At 34.4% G+C, this 19754-nt stretch overlaps 3 protein-coding genes and 1 long non-coding RNA gene across 4 annotated transcripts in view; 2 read left to right on the top strand and 2 right to left on the bottom strand.

Annotated features, from left to right (window-relative positions):
* The window catches only part of LOC119189650 (thioredoxin-dependent peroxide reductase, mitochondrial-like), a 5875-nt gene extending 4474 nt beyond the window's left edge, over positions 1 to 1401 (bottom strand). The window contains exons 1-4 of the mRNA XM_037439920.1: positions 1244 to 1401; positions 1110 to 1158; positions 509 to 650; positions 4 to 14 (exon numbers count right to left, since the gene is read on the bottom strand). Of these exons, the coding sequence (XP_037295817.1) occupies positions 4 to 14; positions 509 to 650; positions 1110 to 1158; positions 1244 to 1276 (235 nt within the window). The 5' untranslated portion in view covers positions 1277 to 1401. The remainder of the gene's footprint in view (positions 1 to 3; positions 15 to 508; positions 651 to 1109; positions 1159 to 1243) is intronic.
* A 3557-nt stretch (positions 1402 to 4958) lies between these two features.
* On the top strand, positions 4959 to 13631 carry LOC115453257 (myrosinase 1). Its single transcript, XM_037439985.1, is given in 9 exon segments — positions 4959 to 5064; positions 7716 to 7796; positions 9834 to 9925; positions 10220 to 10249; positions 10252 to 10791; positions 10875 to 11117; positions 11284 to 11441; positions 11730 to 11971; positions 12394 to 13631. Coding segments are annotated over 9 exon segments (1539 nt in total). The 5' UTR covers positions 4959 to 5059; the 3' UTR covers positions 12542 to 13631.
* Positions 7805 to 9767, top strand: LOC115453260. Its single transcript, XR_003939548.2, has 2 exons — positions 7805 to 9117; positions 9312 to 9767. It is a non-coding gene; the product is annotated as an uncharacterized LOC115453260 (long non-coding RNA).
* A 110-nt stretch (positions 13632 to 13741) lies between the features above and the next one.
* LOC119189672 (serine/threonine-protein kinase pelle-like) lies at positions 13742 to 19754 on the bottom strand (the record flags this gene model as incomplete). Its single annotated transcript, XM_037439986.1, is given in 6 exon segments — positions 13742 to 14648; positions 15721 to 15914; positions 16912 to 17076; positions 17491 to 17617; positions 19052 to 19189; positions 19679 to 19754. Coding segments are annotated over 6 exon segments (888 nt in total), but the record flags the coding sequence as incomplete, so codon positions are not given.

Here is a 19754-nt window from a genome sequence, read left to right as displayed (position 1 = left end):
GGCAGACAAATGTGCTGTAAAATAGAACATTTTATATCATTAGTATAATTAAAGAGAATTGAATATTTTATATCAAACTAGACTTTTTAATCTAGTTCAATTTCCTTTATTCTAAAACACAAGTCTATCTTTAAATTTAGATAAAACATTTAAAGTAAACTATGGGAATTATGCACCAGTTTGTTTGCATTTTATAAAAGTTGCTTGTGACTTCACTTGCGTGAAAGGATGTACTGCTATTAAGGTATACTATGTGTCTATAATATTGAGCAGTTTTATGGGACACATTTTTCATACACAGGGAACAACAGAAAGACTCGACCACCTTCTCGCTGAAGGTATCAGGGTGGATGGTCAATAACGCCAAGCAAAAAGTTTAATTCAGAGAAATCTGAATGTAGTAAGTAAGATTGTATCACATTCACCAATCTTACGTTATAAACCACCCTTACAGCATTTTTAAATAAACAAAACAAAGAAAAATATTTAAGTACGATCATCAACTTACAAGTCCAATGGGTAGAAGAACAGAACCACATATTTTCCAGAAAAATCTGCTAATTTCAACTGATTGAATTCACCGTTTACAACTGCCGTGGCACAGAAATCTGGAGCTGGCTTTTGTACCCTCGGAGCAAAAACTGCACTGGCTGCACATACAAAATATTTTTTTTATAATCATGCTAATTTTCTACTTTTTGTGTTAAAGTTTATATAAATATAGTAATTGAATTATAAATGATAAAAATTATCAAAAACAGGGTTAAAGAGTCAAGATCAAATACTCATTCAATGAATAATTAATGACTTCAACGTCACACATTTAAAGAAAAAATGTATAAGTTAACTTTTTTATCTGACCTAACTATGTTTCCAAGAATATTCCGAATAACTATAATTAATACAAAATAATACTGAACATTAAAGCTTACAATGACCACATTGGATATAAAAAGTTTCGTCTTTATATTACATATTATGTATGGTCATTAGTATTGCAGAAGATTATGATATTCTTTGTCGGTAATAGAAATTCATTAGAATAAATCAGTGAGAACTTTAGTCGGCGTTTTATAGGTTATGTAACTAAGTTGATTTTTAACACTTACTTGTGGAAAAATTTACTTTCTTAGCGGTCGTTAGTGCAGGGCTGATGACCTGAATATGAAATAAATGTGTTTACAATGAGTGTAAAATGATAATTATCAGTGTTAATAAAACCACATAAATAATTACTACTTACCCTACGAGCCAACTGTTTTACGAATAAGGACATTTTGGATTTTAACTGGAAAATATTAATGGATGCAGTAACACAACAATATTTTTAATTCTTCCTTTTTCAACAACGAGATGTAGAGACAGATTTTTTTGGATATATATTATGACTGCTGACTGCTGTCAACTGTCAAATGTCACATATATATTTTTTTTATTTATTCGTCCCGAGGACAGGCTGCAATCTTCCGTCTATACTGCCTAGTCTTACACTCAGGTTGGAAGAATAATAACTATCATTCTCTCGTCGCCGCTGGCGAAATGTAAACGAATTCACAAATTAGCTGAAACTGATAGTCGATTGTAAAATGAGACGAGTGACGCCAGGGTAATTACCTTAACACTATGTACAGCAATACCAAGTAATGACACTTCCAATAATTCAAACAAATATTGGTAATTATATTTTTATAGCAAATAAAGACTTATGCTTACTACGTAAACGTACGTTTTATTATATTTCATAAACACACACACATACACATCACGCATCTATCCCGGAAGGGGTAATGCAGAGAGCGCAACCAAGGCACCCACTTTTCGCTAAGTGTGTTCCGTCCCATCATGAGAGAGGGCGAGCCTAACGCCACGTCGGGCACAAATTTGTATGTTGTGTGCGCTTTTGTACCGCGCTTGCAGTACAATTACGCCACTGAGGCAGTTTTACAGGCGAGTCAGTATTAAATCAAAATATTCATAATTCAAGATGCTCCACTCTCTATCCCCTAGTAGCCCAATATGGATCAGGTGCTAAGATTCATGACCAAACACAATTAAATATTACATAGGTACTCCGAATTATAAATGAATGTTACTTATATTAACTAAATAAGTAATTTGATTATCAGTGGTTTAAAGCAAATTTTTGAATCAATATGACTTTAATTAGCTCCTACTGGTCCGTTTATCCCTAAAGTACATATCATTTTAATTATCACACATCATCAACACTATTAGATAGATAATTAAGGAATATTTAGATACTTACCTAGCTAAAATTTTTCAAAATACAAACATACCTAAACATTACTTACAGTAACACTCAATACATAACACTAAGAGTAAAAGATCTACTTACATAAATATCTAATTAAAGTCATTAGTCATTAAGTCGCTATTACTTAAATAATTAATTGTAGGTTATAATTACCGCATCCATTCTAATTCACAACGTTTACGAATTTCAACTTGATTCAATATACTTAGACTTAATGTTATTATAGTGTTGTATATTTTGCATAAATCTTAATAAATTAATGATAAATTACACGAAATTTAGAGTTTCACCAATACATTCAGAGTAAGCAGCCCCGGATCTAAGGAGGGGCTAGCCGGAACCCATGCCCTGGGGGGCGAATTCAGAGGCCGGCAAATTCAAAATTGGCAGACGAATACATAACTCATCATTAATGCAACGTTCACTACGGAGACATACAGTACATTTAATACTAAAATTATTTCCCGCGGGGCGAAAATGATAATGAACATCATAAAGGTAAAAATATAGGTGGGTGGGGGCGACATTTTCCAAATTTTACCCCGCATCGAAAAAATTCAAGATCCGGGGCTGAGAGTAGGTAAGTACTTTTGACTTGGCCTTTACTAAGAAAGTCATATAAGTATCTGACATTCGAAGGTTCGGTGCGCTCGACCTACCGGCTCTTTCATCCACATTCGCCTTATAAACCCTCTTTGTCAGTCTCCTATTACCCATCCTCTCCAAATGCCCAAATCACCTTAGCATACCCTTCTTAATTTTGGTAACTACATCCTCTGTCACTTCACACATATCCATCACCCTAGTATTCAGAACTCTATCATTCATAGTCACCCCACATGCTTCTTAACGCTCTCATTTCCACTGCTTTAATTTTACTTTTATGCTCTTTTGCATGTGAGTCCATTGTGATATGTATTAGGTAAATAAAAAAAAATGGGTATATCAGTTGAGACCATCAGCTAAAACAGCCGTAATACCAACCTTTATTATATATTATGGGCCGCAAAGACGTCTTAATTGTAGTCCTTTGGGCAACGATGGAAATTCATTTACCTACTTATTGTAGGTAAATGTAACTTTTTAGTAAAACGTAATACATTATGGAATTATTATTCTACATAATAGAAAGCATAGCTTCTCTAAGTAATATGTGATAGTAGGCCTAGGTACTTAGTTAGGTAATAATATCATGCTCGGTGACGAAGTCAACTACCTACTACTTAAGTCAAAAAATTTAAGGAAACGGCTTATATGATCCATATGACCTTTCCTTTCTGACGACGTACTACGGTACTTCCTACTACTAATATCGTAAAGGCGAAAGTTTGTGAAGATGGACGTATGTATTGTACGTACCTCTTTCACGAAAAAACTACTAAACTGATTTGGATGAAACTTTACAGTAATATTGGTCATACATCAGAATAACCAATAGGCTACAATTTATGATTTTTTATGTAATTTTGGTCATACTTAATATAACGACTTACTTAATATACCTAAGTAGGTATATTATGTAAGTCGGAAAAAAAATTATCCCGGAAAACTTCTTCACGGGGGCGAAGCCGCGAGCAAAATCTAGTATATTATAAGCAAATGTTGATGTAAGTACACACACGTATAAAACTGTGATGTATGCGTAAAACAACCAAGCGTTAAAAACCTATGTATGTATGTATACTTTCGTAATGAGATAAAACGTCATAGTAAGTATGTGTGTTGCACTTTTATGTAAGTAGTAGTTACATTAAAGTGATTAAACTTTCTGTTCGTGGAAATAAAGCCATTAAGCGTTTTTTCTAAATGATCCAAGATTTATTTTATTTAGTCCAGAAATTAGTTTGTTTTATGATTTTTAATCGACAGTAGTGTATTTAACCAATGATAGTAATATTTTTATTAACAAGAAGCGAGCGGAACAACGAGTACATACTAGTTTATACTTAGTAGTTTAAACTAGCTTCTTCTTGCGGCCCCGCCCGCGTGCAATTTTGCCAGCATAAAAATCCCGAGATAATAAGTAGCCTATGTCCTCACCGAGGTCACAAACTATCTACATAAATACTAAATTCAATTGGAATCCGTCTGGTAGTTTCTATGTTTATCGCTTTCATATAATGAGACAGATGCGGCGAGGAACTTTACTTATACATTATATACTTTATATGCAAGGATGTGACACTTACTGGCTTTACTAGAAACTGTTTCCTCACTAAGTGTGATAAGTTCTGTATCGTGTGAATTCACACGACGCAGTGAATGCGGGCGCAGAAGAATGGAAAATGATGAATGTATTAAGTTATACGTACACTATGATTCCTTTTTAAACGAATGTTCAATATTCAAATTAAAATTGAATATTCAATTAGATATTTGAATAATAAGCAGGTACACTCTTATGAACTTTATGAATCGAAATATCTATTGTCTTTAATGTGGACTGGGTGCCTTATAAATCTACGGGCCCTGGGGTACAGCCTAAAAAGCCCCTATGTAGGGGCCCCTAATTATAAAGATCCACGACTGAATTTGAATGATAAATGGTAAATAAAATAAATACCTAGCTGACCTAGAAAAACAAGAAAATATTATAATTATACCCGTACGGAGCCCGCACAATAACTACTAACTGGTTTGATTTAAATATAATTGCGACCGATCAGTTGTATATACTGTTGTGTGTACTTATATTTTTTTTTACACTATAAATTGATATTTATTAAATCGTGAGCTGATAATTATGTAAACGTTTCTGATACTTTGATAGTGACAGTGTTCAAAATGAGGTGTGTAATAAATAATATTTAAGTTATTAAAAACTGAAACTGGGCGTTACTTACAATAAAATTTCTAAGAAAATAATATTATTATAGACGACGACACCCGCTGTTTTTTACGCGGGAATTACGCCTTTCTAGGAACGGGAATTGCCAGATCATCAGATTAGATAATGCGTGAAGTGCGTAAATATTTTTATGGTAGAGTGCGTTCGCTAATTTCGGACGGTTTTTCGGTGTGTTACGAGGAGTCCCGAAAATATTTTTATTTTCCCATAAAATATTTAAGCGATACCAACATTTTATACATGAAACTGGTTATTATTAATGCTACTTTATGAGATAATTCAATCATCTTCCAATTCTCTCTGTGTAAGCTTAAAATAGATGATAATATCTGTATAGAAATTTAAAACCCTTAGAAAAGATCGGACCTTCGCGGGGTAAGTTCGGACTCCGTTCTAATAACGCTTATAATGCTAGTATGATAAGGTCCACAAAATCAAACAGAAGTCTCAAAAATGTTAAGAAAAGCGAAATCCACATTTTTTGTTTCAATGCACATAGCGCACCCGTTCTTGGTCGTAGCATCAACTGTGGTATATAGGGTGGGGCAAAAAGAGACAGCGTAGCCGCCTACATAGCTTAAACTAAAAAATAACCATAGATTCGTGGTATCTTTTCGTTATACGATCTTATCCCATATCCGATCTTACCCGAACGCACCTTATATTTTAAAAAGCATAATATGTAATTACCACTAGCACTGCTTAATAACATGATTCCTACTTACTATTACATTCAATGTTCTCGTTTACTTTAGTTAGTTACTCTGTAACGGGGTTTAAAAATAATATAGCATCATATTAATTCTAAAACCTTTCCAGTAAGTAATAAAAACATAGAATCACTTTCTTGTTTTGCTTTCTCAAAGGTTACGACTGATAAATACAATTTTAGGAAGGTACTATATTCCATGCTATTCTAGAATTGGGTAGCTTAGAATTGGTTTAATATTTATGAAATAGCTTCCTACCTACGAATAAAAATAAGCGTGATTATGGAAAAAAGATAATATATTATAGTCAGGGGCCCTGACTATTTTCGTCTATGAATCTTTCTCTTTTTGCAATAACGGCCGCTCTAATCAATGGACAGTATTAAAACCCATAGGGGATTTTTATTAATTTATCCATATGGCTATCAAACCTGTCCGTCGATTACACCGCACGTAGGTACCTAATTTCAAAAATATGGTTATACCCAAGTAGTCAATAGGGCTTCCTGACTATCTAATATAAAAACGATATTAATTAGTGAAAACCAAACTATCAATTGTATTTCCATTGTTCATTGTGTACAATTTGCTCATATCTAACATAGTTATAAATTGAATAATCTTATCGGCAGTATCTTATGAATACTAAAATAATATCAAAGCAAATAAAACGCTTCAAAATAATACGTAACAACCTAATTATAATTTACAATTGTATCTACTGGCGGCGGTCGAATACTTGCGCAAAATAAGGTAGGTAACATTAAGTACCTATTGTTATGTCCAGATTTCCGGGTTTAAAGTGGAATTTAAATTTTTCGCATGATAAGGATTAATTACTAATCGAATTGTTATACGTAAATGAATGAATCAGTATTGTGTTTTATATGTACTTGGTTTCCTGGTCCCGTTGTTTCACAGAAAACTAAAGTACAGGGTAACAAAACCGTTGATGCTTCGTTTGAATGTAAAATCTTCATAAAATATTTTCATAATATATAGGAAAAATCTGTGATTGAATTGCAACATATTTAATAATAAAAGATCTAACAAAAAATGTACTTCATGTGTTTTTGCAATACACCATTTTTTTAGTAACCATGAATATATGCGTGCTCACCCCAAATAAATATCTCAGTAACAAATAAGTTTAATAAACTCATTATCATTGCGATTTGCGAACAAAAATATAATTGCAAAGGAAAAACACGAAATTTAAATACCATAAATAAAAGCCAAATAATAAGGATGTCATTGGCCACATTCATAAATATTTACGCACGATTATTTCAAACAATTTGCAATTTATATTGAACGTAAACAGATTTAGCTTACTTAATACCTACGCAGTACGATATCTAGAAATTGTGACATACGTTGTCACAATATTTTTCTATATTACCACCACCCTGTGAAAATTATCACAACAAAAAACAAACACATCACGCGTTTATCTCCAAAAAGGGCACCCACTTTTTGCCATGTATGTTCCTACCCATGATTTGATATGGGTTCCAACATCATAAAGGGTACAAATTCAATACTAAAGGCTGATTGATATTGAGCGAAAAAAACAATATCAGTTTGTCCGACTCGGAATTTGAACTCGGCACCTCAGAGGGGTGTCGTACCACGCACGCAATATAAGTTATATAAATAATAATACAATACGCTATTAAAGGTGTCAATAAATACGAACAAAGTAATAAATCAACGAAAAGTTTAATCGGGGACCTTTTTTCACGGCCCTTTATCACCTAACTACCCCACTACTTAATACTTAGATGCAAACTGCAAAACAGTAATAATATTAATATCTATTATGATAGCAAAAGTCTACAGCGAGATTTTTGAGAGTCAATATTTATATTATTTTTTTCAGAGGTTTAGGGTTACTTCTAGTTATTCAGGTGATCATGGCGCTTGATATTACAAGAAAAGACGATAGCAACGATAATTACAGGTATATTTATTTATCCATAATACATATATTTATACACATATAATTACAATAGATAATATATTTGTCCGTGCCTAATTTAAATGGGACATTGTTTTCCAATTTTATTCGTTTATTTTGCCTAGGTGGCACCAACTCCAAAAATTATGTATTATACATATATCAACTCCAATGGTACCTACTTAAATACTACATAGAAACTTCAACACACATACTATACCGTTTTGTGTCGTTGGAAATTACTAGCTGACCCGTTAAATATTATATAATTTATTTCTAGTGAATATTTTGGTTGTTAAATAAAAAATACGAATGGTTTATAAGTGCGTGAAGATGTCTAATTAACTGAGTTTTATGGAACGTTGATCAGAGAAAAATTCACTAATCTGTGATCAATTTGATTAGACATCAACATTCTTTTTCGTTAGGGTCGCGCTTTTACCTTGTTGAGTTTATCATTAACTTCCTTAAATTGAAAAATGATTTCATAAGAAACAAGTAAGTACATCTTGCGAAAATAGTAATAATACCAACCCTGTATTATATACATGCTCACTGTTCAGTGCGGCCCTCTACTGAGGGTTTAGGCCTTAGTCCACCACGCTGGCCTAGTGCCGGTTAGTTACTTGACTTGCCTTCAAAAGTCTTTTTAGAAAATTCTGTTTCCTTTCACCGTAAAACGAACGTTAATTGATTAACAGTAGACACATAACATTGAAAAGTCGGAGGTATGCCGCCTTGAGTTTTGAACCTGCAGACATTTTATTCCCAACGATGCTATCGTGCATATATTAACTATCTACATTAAAGATAATTTATGTGGTGTGTAATGTGTATACTAACTACGAAAATGTAAATCAAGAAAATATGGAAATTGGAAGTAAGTACATATCTAATATATTTAAATTTTATCATTTAAATCTCATGACAAAATTGGCATGTGGCAACACTACCAAATACGTTTTGTTACGGGACTTGTATTCATAAACAAAAATAAAATAAGATTCTCATTACAATTCTCTTTGTACATAATTTAACACTGCTGCTCAAATTTGAAAGCTGGCTGTTGACTGGGTAGGTAGGTAGTACAGGCGTTAATTTTTGGAATTTAGTGTAAGTAAGTATATTTATTTTTAGTACATACCTACGTTAATTTATTTTGATTCTTTATTTTTTTTCCTTATTTCAGACTATATGTAACAAATAACAATGTCAAGACCAAATAGAATCAATAAGGGGAATACAAAAAGTACAGTTATTCAGGCCCACGGGGATCGCGCAAAAGAATTCAATCGGCTCTAAAAAGACACTATGGAGTAACTTCGTAAGTGAACGTAGTAGAATACTGTCTCTCTTACTTCAGTATAAAATTGCGAAAGGCATCGACTAACCACATTTTTTCTATCCATAATATTGGAGAATATATAAGATTTGAGGATCATAAAATACAAAATTGTGATAAAACTTTGTATCTGCCTGTATGTAAGTAAGTACTATATTTTTAATTTCATTTTGCAGACGAGATGCGGTATGGCGCATGAGACAAAATATGAGGTACTCAGACCCAGCATTTTAAACAAGAAGAAAAAAATAAAATTGAATTCCAGAATCGGATTAGATATTTCATTTGTAATGGAATAAAAAAATTATGTCACAGTCCAAGTTTTCGCGAAAAGAAAATTATATTAGATATTTACTTAACTCTATAATATAAAAATTCGCGCGCATTTTAAATTGCTATATTGTTACTTACCTATTTATTTACTAATGTAATCTGACATAACTGTAAGTAAGTTTACCACCACAAGTTCATGATGAAACTGATCAATGGAGATATATATTGGAAGATGAAACTTATTTGTATTTTTTTTTATAAATAAAGTTAAATGAAAAGTCATATGTTTTGAAATCAAGTAAATACTTAGTCCATCCAACTTGGTAAGTCCATACCTACAAAGTTATTTGACTACAAAATGACATTACATTCATATAACCCAAATCATTTATAATTTGGGTTATATGTATTTTATTATTTTGCAGCATTGGGCCAGCAATAAGGAAATTCCCAGAAAATGTAAAATTTGGTGTCGCCACAGCTGCTTTTCAAATTGAAGGTGGATGGAATGCTGCAGGTGGGATACAATAACTTATTATTTTAATGGTTAAATGATTTGATATTTTTCTAGAACAAATATATAAAAGTTGTCTCTTCAAAGCCCTATTAAATTAATGATTTAAACCATTAACAAGAACTGAAATCCCAAAATGTGACTATTTTATGACATGCGTAAAATGTAGGATCTGAATTTATTATTCATTTAATACATATCTACTGTGTAGTACTGAAAGGACAGATAGAAACACAAACTCTAAATTCAAAAACCATGCTTGGAAAGGATCACAATACGATGATATTTTTGTTTCAGATAAATCACCAAGTATTTGGGATGTATTCTGCCAAAACCTGGTAATGTAATTGACAACACAACAGGCGATGTAGCTTGCAACTCATATGAATACTACAAGCGAGATGTACAAATGGTTAAATTTCTTGGAGTCGACTTTTACAGGTTCTCAATATCTTGGTCAAGAGTTTTGCCAAATGGTTTTGATAACAAAATCAGTACGGATGGAATGAATTATTACAATAATTTGATTAATGAATTACTTCAAAATGGTATTGAGCCAGTAGTGACAATGTTCCACTGGGATTTGCCACAAAGACTCCAAGATTTAGGGGGGTGGGCCAATCCTTTAATAGTGGATTGGTTTGGAGCTTACGCTAGGGTACTGTACACACTTTTTGGGGACAGAGTCAAAACATGGATAACTGTGAATGAGCCTAAGCAGTTTGGGATTTTCGGATATGGCATGAAGAGGTTTGCTCCCGGGATAAATGCTACTGGCATTGGTGAATATATGGCGGTAAAAAATATACTGCTAGCTCACGCCAAAGCCTGGCATATTTATGATAAAGAATTTAGAGCAGAACAAAAAGGTAAGTATCAAATACAAGTCACCCACTATTATATTCTAAATATTAAGTATGCTAATATTGATAATTATTAATATATTTTCCAGGTATTTGTGGAATTACAATAGCAACAGACTTCCGTGAAGGTATCCCGAATTCACCTGATGATGTTGAACCTGGTGAAATTGCTATGGATTTCGAAGTAGGTTTATACAGTCACCCAATTTTTACTGATAAGGGAGGATTTCCCCCAAGAGTCATAAAGAGAATCGCTGAGAGAAGTGCTGAGCAAGGATTTGCAAAAAGCAGGCTGCCAGAACTAAGTGACGAAGAAATTAAGTATATTAAAGGTAAAATCAAAAGGTGCCTTACAAAAGTTGCTAACGAAAATGGAAAAAATCAAAATTCTTTTAAGGAATATTCCAATTCAACTTGATACTCATAAAATATGTGCACAGAGTGTGCTGCAAAAATGTTGGCATATTCTAAATATGAGATACCTTATAACATTTGCAGGTACAAGCGATTTTTACGGGTTTAACCACTACTCAACAAAATTTATCACCACTGAAGGCTATCAACCTGGCAAATACCCGATACCCTCGTATGAAGACGACATAGGAGCTGTTGGTACTTATTTAGACTATGAGAGAGGGGCCGTTATACACTGCACTGTAAGTACATAGGAACAATTATTATCTCCACAATATAAACTCAAACTCAAATAGTATTAAATACCTAAGCTTTGATCAGTTCAGCAATTATGTCCCTTTTATTGTACCTATAATCTAAACGGGTGAATTGGTCAAGTGATTGTGGTTGGCGAAATCCGTAACAATGAAGAAAATACTAAAAGGAGTCTTGAGGTGGAGTAACACTAAAAATTCCTTTAAGTATTTTTTACTGATCCTCATAGACAGACCACTTGAAAAATTCATTTAGTAAAGTTGTTGCCATTTTAGGTGATACCAAAAGGAATAAGGAAAGCACTCAAATGGGTAAAAGAGAATTGTAACAACCCGCCGATCATGATCACGGAGAACGGTTTCGGAACATATAAAGGTCTAGACGACAAGAAGAGAATAGCTTACTACCAAAAGTATTTAAACTCTATACTAGATGCGATGGAGCTGGACGGGTGTAATGTCACGCAATACACGGCTTGGAGTCTCATGGATAACTTCGAATGGGATAGTGGGTTAAGGTAATCGAACAGCCGTTTCCCTAAACGATCCTAATTTCAATCTTCAATCCGATTCCGAATGAACCAATCAAATTATTAACTCGTTAGCATGTCAAAAAAAGTTTTGTTTTGATTGGTTCATTTTCGCAATGGATCAAATAAGCGATTGACAGAACATTAACGGAAGCGGTATAAGGGGCGTATGATGGGAGACAGCTACGCTCTCCGATCTCGACTTAAAATTGTATGCACCTTACCTTAACATATTACTACCATAGTCAGCGAATAGACTACGTTTTTTATACGTTTAAAAATACACTTTTACTTCATAATCGATGTCTTCAAGAGTCTCATTTATAGGATTTATAGAGGAAAGGTTTCGTTGTGTCCCATCGTTAAAAGTATTCCTTCTAAATTCTTATAATATTTTTTTATTTTTACAGTGTTAAATTCGGTCTCTTTGAGACGGACTACGAAGATGAATGGAAAACTAGGACCGCAAGATTATCAGCACTGTGGTACAAACATTTTGTTGCGACGAAATCACTCGACAAGAATTATAAGCCAACATTGGAAAAAGTATCTTTTTAAACCGTTAATACACTAAGGCCTGTTTCACTTCGTACAACTACCCGACACATAAACCAGGTAGAAATCACACGCTAATCCATGCTCCAAACTAAATGGTAATAAAATGAATACTTTCTACATTAAAAGTCTTAGTTATAAACTTGTTTTAGCGTTAAGAGGTGGTTAAGAATTAAATAGCTGTCAAAAACATCACCGGTCCTTAGTTTAAATCAATAAAGAGGCAAGATGGCGGGTTTTGACTTACAACAGATCTAGTAAATTTGTATTGTAACTAAGCATAGCTTTGCGAAATATTTATAAGTAAGGCTGTAACTGTTTAACACGATAGCTATTAAACGAAATTTACTAGAAATTTGGAAAACTGGCCTCAAACGTTACCAAGCGTTTAGCCCATCTTTATGCCGGTATGCACTTAATTTCTATCGTAGATAATACTTAACCTAATAATGAAAATAAAAATCGCGTTCTGGTAGTGCCATTTCTGCTTTTTTGTGTTAATATCAGTGCAAGAAATTAGTTCCATATTTTACCGCAACATGGCGAAGTTTTTTATTTTTGTGGTTCAAGTACAACATATAGCAATGGTCGATGTAGTTAGCCACCATAGCTGAATAATTTCAAAACGTTGCTAAATTTATCTACAATCAAAATATTATTTTGCTATATTTCAAGTAAAGGCAACCATTTGACATTTATTTAACTAAAGAAAAACGATTTTTGATAAGGGCACGAAAGTTTAAAGACGATTTGAAATTGAATTAACTACTTTTGTAGCTGACTGCAAATAATTAATCGAGGGTTGTGTCGTATTTCGTTTTGAAACCTAAATTAGGCGGGTGTACAGAACTATCAAGTTTTAACTTTAGGCTGTCTTATTTAAGACTTAAATTAAATAAAATGTAATTGAAAAGGGAGTAATTGAATATTAGTGTACATTACATTATTGCATTTTAAGGCTGTTTTAGAACGGCAGGGTCACGAAGTATTTTTGCTCAGTGTGAACTGAGCTTACTTTCTGTATATTATCAGGGTGTACGTAAATGTTAAATATCATTGTTATTCAGAAAACAAACCATTTTACACATGTTAATTTTGTTTTATTTCATAGACCTGCGTACTTATGTCATTTCCATGTGTTCTAAAAATTGATTTTAAAGACGGTACTACCATAGCAAGGTTTATTATTAAAAAGAAACGAAATTAATTAAAATATAATTTATTATAAATCATCTCAAAACGTTGGATTTCAGTCGTTTCCATAAAAACATTGCTTACAAATATAAAATAAAACTATATTAGTAGAGCGACATTAATTACTTAATAATTTTTACGTATGTACAATAGAAAATGATATATTAATAAATCTGGAAGACATTTTCACATATTCGGGAAGTGCTTTCATTGTGTTGAAAAATTGTGACTAGTTAACTTTACTGACCAAATGTATTTCAAAATAGTAACTTCAAATGCAAAAATACGCCACACACGGGGCTTTGTCTTTGAGACGGCCAATTTTAAAAAATACATACATATCTAATTTAAAAATAAACTAACCAAACAATACTGCCGCATAAGGAAAAAGACTAGTCTACAATTCTTTTTTTCAAAATTGAGTTGATACATATTGTAAAAAACACAAATAAATTTATGTAGAAACATTCTTCCTTCACAGCAGCATAGGTATGTCCATAAGATTCTTGTGGATATAGTGCATTATCTATGCATAATATTGATATGGTCACCAGATATTTGAGAAAGTCCCGAATTTTTAGATCTTTATCACAAATATTCCGCGCTATAGCCACTACTTTCTGTTTCATTAAAGTACACATCACACTTTTGTCTCTGAAGGGGTCGACAAAGATGTAACCACTAACTATACCGAAAAATGCTCGGGATTGAACTGTCTGTAGGCAAAGTTATATTCCCCCTTGGACGAAATACTTTCCGGGCAATTCCATCACATCCAACCTCTTGTATACATCAAGCATACTTGGTCTCTCATAACGGGCGTATTTAGTACAATCGATAGCTATGGACATGAATTGGCGACATAGTAGCGGATTTGAGTTCGCTGTGCCGTATAGTAAGGGGTCCTCCAGTGATGCTGTAAAAAAAATATTGAACATTTAAAAAGGTAAAGAGACAGCTAAATAGTGGTTAGGGCAATTTCTAGGTATTGTTGGCACGGACTAATATTTCACAAAGCGCTGTTAAAGCGCAGTCATGTCGCTTACCATCAGGGGACCGACTAGCTCGTTTCGTGATTTATTAAATGTAAAAAAGTGTTGTCATAGGCATTAAGGTCAAGAATACCATAATAGCCATGAGCAAAAAAAAGTCTGGAAGGAGTTTGCGTATGTACTTTGGAAGATAAGTGGCAAGGCATACTCAAACCAATAGGCAGGCACCAATAAACATGTATCTGCTAAGGAACCAATCACGCAAGACATCGGCGCGTTGATCGTCAAACTGTCCAATCACGAGTGTGTTCACGACTCGTGCCTTTATCTGTATGCCTAGCGCGAATATTTGCATCATAGTACACGTATGTATAGCATGGTTTGAATAATATTTTGTATAGAATATTTAAACAGCGCCCCGGTGAGAATATTTGGAACCAAAATAAGGCTGCATGAACATTGTATGCGTTTAAATTTCAATTAGATTCGTGTAGCCATAGAACAATATTTGTCAAAATGTATGAGAATCGGCAGCACGATATTTCAGTCTCGTTTAACGACTATAGAAACATATTTTGCATGTTCTTTGCGGGTCACGTGAGCTATGTTTTCGTACGCAACGGGCGTGCGGCTCGCATAAAACTGGGGCGAAAACTGAGGACTCTCTCATTTATGTTAGTGCAGGACAATACTTCCGGGCGCGGTGGCCGCACTGGTGTAAGAGTTCATTTTTTTGGCGGCCCAGTCAACGCGTTAGCCCTGATTTAAATACCTACTTACAGGCGAATTGTCACGAATACAAGTGTGTCAGCTAATTGGCGTGTATTTGTAACTCATTTTGCATAGTCATATCCGTGCACGAATTATTCGCCAATAGTCTAAATAAGGTATCAAAGGTTAACAAACGCGATACGAACACTTGACGCATTTTTTTATTCTTCGTGCTCGAGGTTATTGTACAGTCTATAATCATGAGGTGATGTGCGTGGTACGCACCGAAGTCGACGCGGTCCTGGTGCAGCAGGTGCAGGTAGGCGCTGAGCAGCGGGCTGGCGCGCGCGCGGTCGAGCGGCGCCAGCGCCGTGGCCATCTCCGCCACCACCACGCCGAAGCTGAACACGTCCACCGCCGGCGACAGGCAGCGCGAGCGCAGGTACTCGTCCGGCAGGTACGGACGCGTGCCATACACCCTAAAATATACATTATAATAATACGAAACCTGGTAAAAGCAGCGATAGCCTAGTTGGTTGTGGAACGGACTGCCGAGACGAATGTCCGCAGGTTCAAATCCCAAGGGCACACACCTCTGATTTTTCTGAAAAATTATGTGTGTATTCTTTGTGAATTATCGTTTGCTTGATAAAGCAAACCGATTTGTTCACCGATAGGTGAAGGAAAACATCATGAAGAAACCTGCATACCTGAGAAGTTCTCTATAGGAATTTCGAGGGTGTGTGTAGTCTACCAATCCGCACTAGGCCAGCGTGGTGGACTAAGGCCTAATCCCTCTCAGTAGTAGAGGAGGCCCGTGCTCAGCAGTGGGCCAGTATATAATACAGGGTTGATATTATTATTATTAATACCAAACCAGTTTTATATTATAATTACGCACTATCGAGCACGGCCCTCCTCTATTACTGAAAGGATTAAGGGCTACTGGAGTAAGGACTCCACCACTGCTTGCCTAGTACAGGATGCCAGACTTCACATATCTTCCGAGATTTTCATTTGAAAATTCTCAGGTATACAATATTTCTTATTGGGAACGATAGCGGAGTTGAGAATAGAACGGTCTATCGAGACACATTTCCGCAGATTCAAATTCAAGGCACACACCTCTGACTTTTCGAAGTTATGTGAATTGTTAATTATAGTTTGCTTCAGTGAAGGAAAACATCGCGAGAAAACCTACCCTAAAGTACACCCGCACATATAGTCATACTCTTACTACACCCGTAATGACTAGCTTAACGGATTAAACTATAGCCAATGTTAAGCTCATTTTATGACAAATATCACCAGCATACTACCCACTTTATTATATTTTTTTCAGAGTATGTTAATTGTTCTTGCGGTATTTCACTATATTATGTAAAATGTCTATCCAATCAGGTAGATAAAAAACTCGGTACGTAACAGCAAAAAAAATGCAAATGTATATGTAGCAGGCGTCAAACACGAACTCACTTGGAAACTTTCAAATGGGTCCTGTCTTCTCCGTAAGGTCCCTTTCTTGCGAGACCGAAGTCACCTATTTTGGGCATCAAACACTGATCCAATAGAATGTTCGCCGGTTTTATGTCACCGTGTATGAGCGGCGTGCCAGCCATATTGTGCAGGTATTGTAAACCCCTGGAAAAAATAATAGCAATTACAATAGACCTTTAAGACCATTTCACACGTTCCGATTACAACAAGTGACATTAGTTACTAGTTTCAGTGCGTAACATAATGTAAAAACATTAAATTTGGACACATATTGACTGCGGGACAGTTTTAAAGTTACTAACTTTAACTTGTTACCTTCTATTTAACTGCCGCTGTTAATAAACGTTCTCAAATACATACTTTTTTCAATCCACCATGAAAATGTACTCGAGCTTTTTTAACAGGCTTAGAAAATAAAAATCATAATTGATTTATTTTCGAGTTCAGGTCGAAAATTAAGATTAGAATCGTTTATCGAAATCGGGGATTCAAAACTTACTATTATAGATTTGAAGGAAATGCAATTTAACATATAAATAGAATGTAAAAACAATTTACCTGGCAACACCGTGTGCTATTCTATATCGCTGGTGCCACACCAGCGGCGGGTGATGAGTTTTACATCTAAGTCTTTGTTCTAACGACCCGCCCATCATCAATTGATATACTAAACACACTTCAGGCCCTGAAAAGAATACAAATAAAATATATATATAAAATTCCAAACCACTTAACCTTTTCAAATTTTAGTCTTTATTCCCCTTACATTCCAAACACATCCATCGCCAAAGCATTCCGTATTATATCATTCACGGTTAGCCGACGCGTACGTCTCAACACTTTCATTTGCTTTACTCTAATTTTACTTTCATGCTTCATCATTTATATAAATAAACTAGCTTCCGCCCGCAGCTTCGCCCGCGTGGATTTCGGGTTTCAAAAATGGAGAAGGTGCTCAATTTGTCGGGATGTTTTTTTAATTTATGGTGGTATGCAGGTGGTCCGATTGTCCGGTCAGGGTCTGATGATGGGATCCTGGTGAAATCGAAGGAACTTTTAACCATTAAGGTTGCACACGAAATGACGGAAGCTTAAAAATGGAGTAACTTCTCCCGTTTTCCCAACATTTTCCATCACTGCTATGCTCCTATTAATTGTAGCGACAGTTATTTTGGAAATATATTTCATGTACAGAATTGACCTCTCTACAGATTTATTATAAGTATAGATATGCAAAAGTAGCTCAAAAATTGTCCATAACGAAAACATGCATTTTAAAGTAAAACAAAAGAAATAATATCGTGAAGCCAACCAAATAACTAATGATATATTAAATTTTGTGACTGTTCAATTTAGTCGGGTCCGCGATATCACTTTTGTTGAGTTTCAGAACGCGACATTACATTATTATATTCTGTGCTCCAACGCACACTGCTTTGATGTTAGGAACACACCTACATTGCTTAGACAACAGTGAACTTTATACAATAGCAATAAAGCTCAAATTGACTCTACGTATTAGTTAGAAAACGTTTGTATGGGAAATAGAAAAATGCTGTTTTGAGGATTTTCCCGGCAATTATTCGAATTTTTCTCACCTTTTAAACCTTCCCTAGACCTCCACGAATAATTCAAGACCAAGATAAGATAAATCCGTTCAGCCGTTCTCGAGTTTTAGCGAGACTAACGAACAGCAATTCATTTTTATATATATAGATAAAAATCTACCAAGTATATATAAAAATCTATCAAGTACATAACTTGGCAATAACACTAATCTATACAGCCATGCCTTTTTGAGACCTTTTCATTGACCTTAATGGTGTAAAACACGATTCAGTTTTTTTCAGGCCGTTTAGTGTTTAAAACACTCTAATACTTATTGTTGGGCTCCGAATCCTGTGTTTCAATTTACACACGAAAATCACCAATACGACACATTAAGTAACCGTAATTCATTACTGCCATCTAGAATAATAATAATAATAATAATAAAGCCTTTATTTATTCCTTTTTTTTTATGTATGAATGTTTTTTTTTTTTATATGTATTTTAAGGACCTCCCTGAAGAGTAAAGGCCTCCTCCATGTTTCTAGAATAGTAGAACTTAAAAACACACCTCCCAAACTGTACCCATACAAAGGCAGTATATTGTCATGTCTGTACTGATTGAGGCACATTTCGCGAATGAGCTCTTTGTTTCTGCCGTCGTTGTCTCGTAATCTCTTCACAGCCACCGGTAGATGTTTCCATTCGCCTATAAAGAGATTTTTTAACACACGTTAAAAATAAAAGTATTTTATTTATATGTCAATTAGTAATGGATAGGTGGGGAAAGACCAAATTATCATAAAAAATATATACCCTGATTTAAAATATCCATAATTATATAATTATTTTTTATTTTTATTAAGAAATAATAATAATTATCCCTTTATATACTCACTGCCCAAAGAAAAAAAAGGGTTTACGAGTGTAGAAAGGCATCTTGTCTAAGGTAATCACAAGTACAGTGTAGGCCAAAATTAATGATGTTAACAAAAGACTGTAAAAGTTTATTTTCTGATGCGTTTTAATTTCTTTTTTTAAATCAGTATGATCCCGGAGTTTTTAATTGTCCCTGTTAAATAACAATGACAAAAGACTTACAGACTAACGTGTGACGTCATAGTTGGTGAAATGTATAGACACGTGCCGACCGCTGTAAAGCAAAAAGGCGTTTGATGTATATGTAAATAAGGCTTACCTTTAAATACTTGTCCAAAACCACCGCGGCCCAACAAGTTGCTGTCGCTCCAGTCATTAGTTGCTTCCCTCAGTTC

Source organism: Manduca sexta, chromosome 18 (genome assembly GCF_014839805.1).
Source record: "Manduca sexta isolate Smith_Timp_Sample1 chromosome 18, JHU_Msex_v1.0, whole genome shotgun sequence".
Lineage (NCBI taxonomy): Eukaryota > Metazoa > Arthropoda > Insecta > Lepidoptera > Sphingidae > Manduca > Manduca sexta.
Note: the sequence above shows the minus strand (reverse complement) of the source record. Positions and strands in the feature narration are given on the sequence as shown.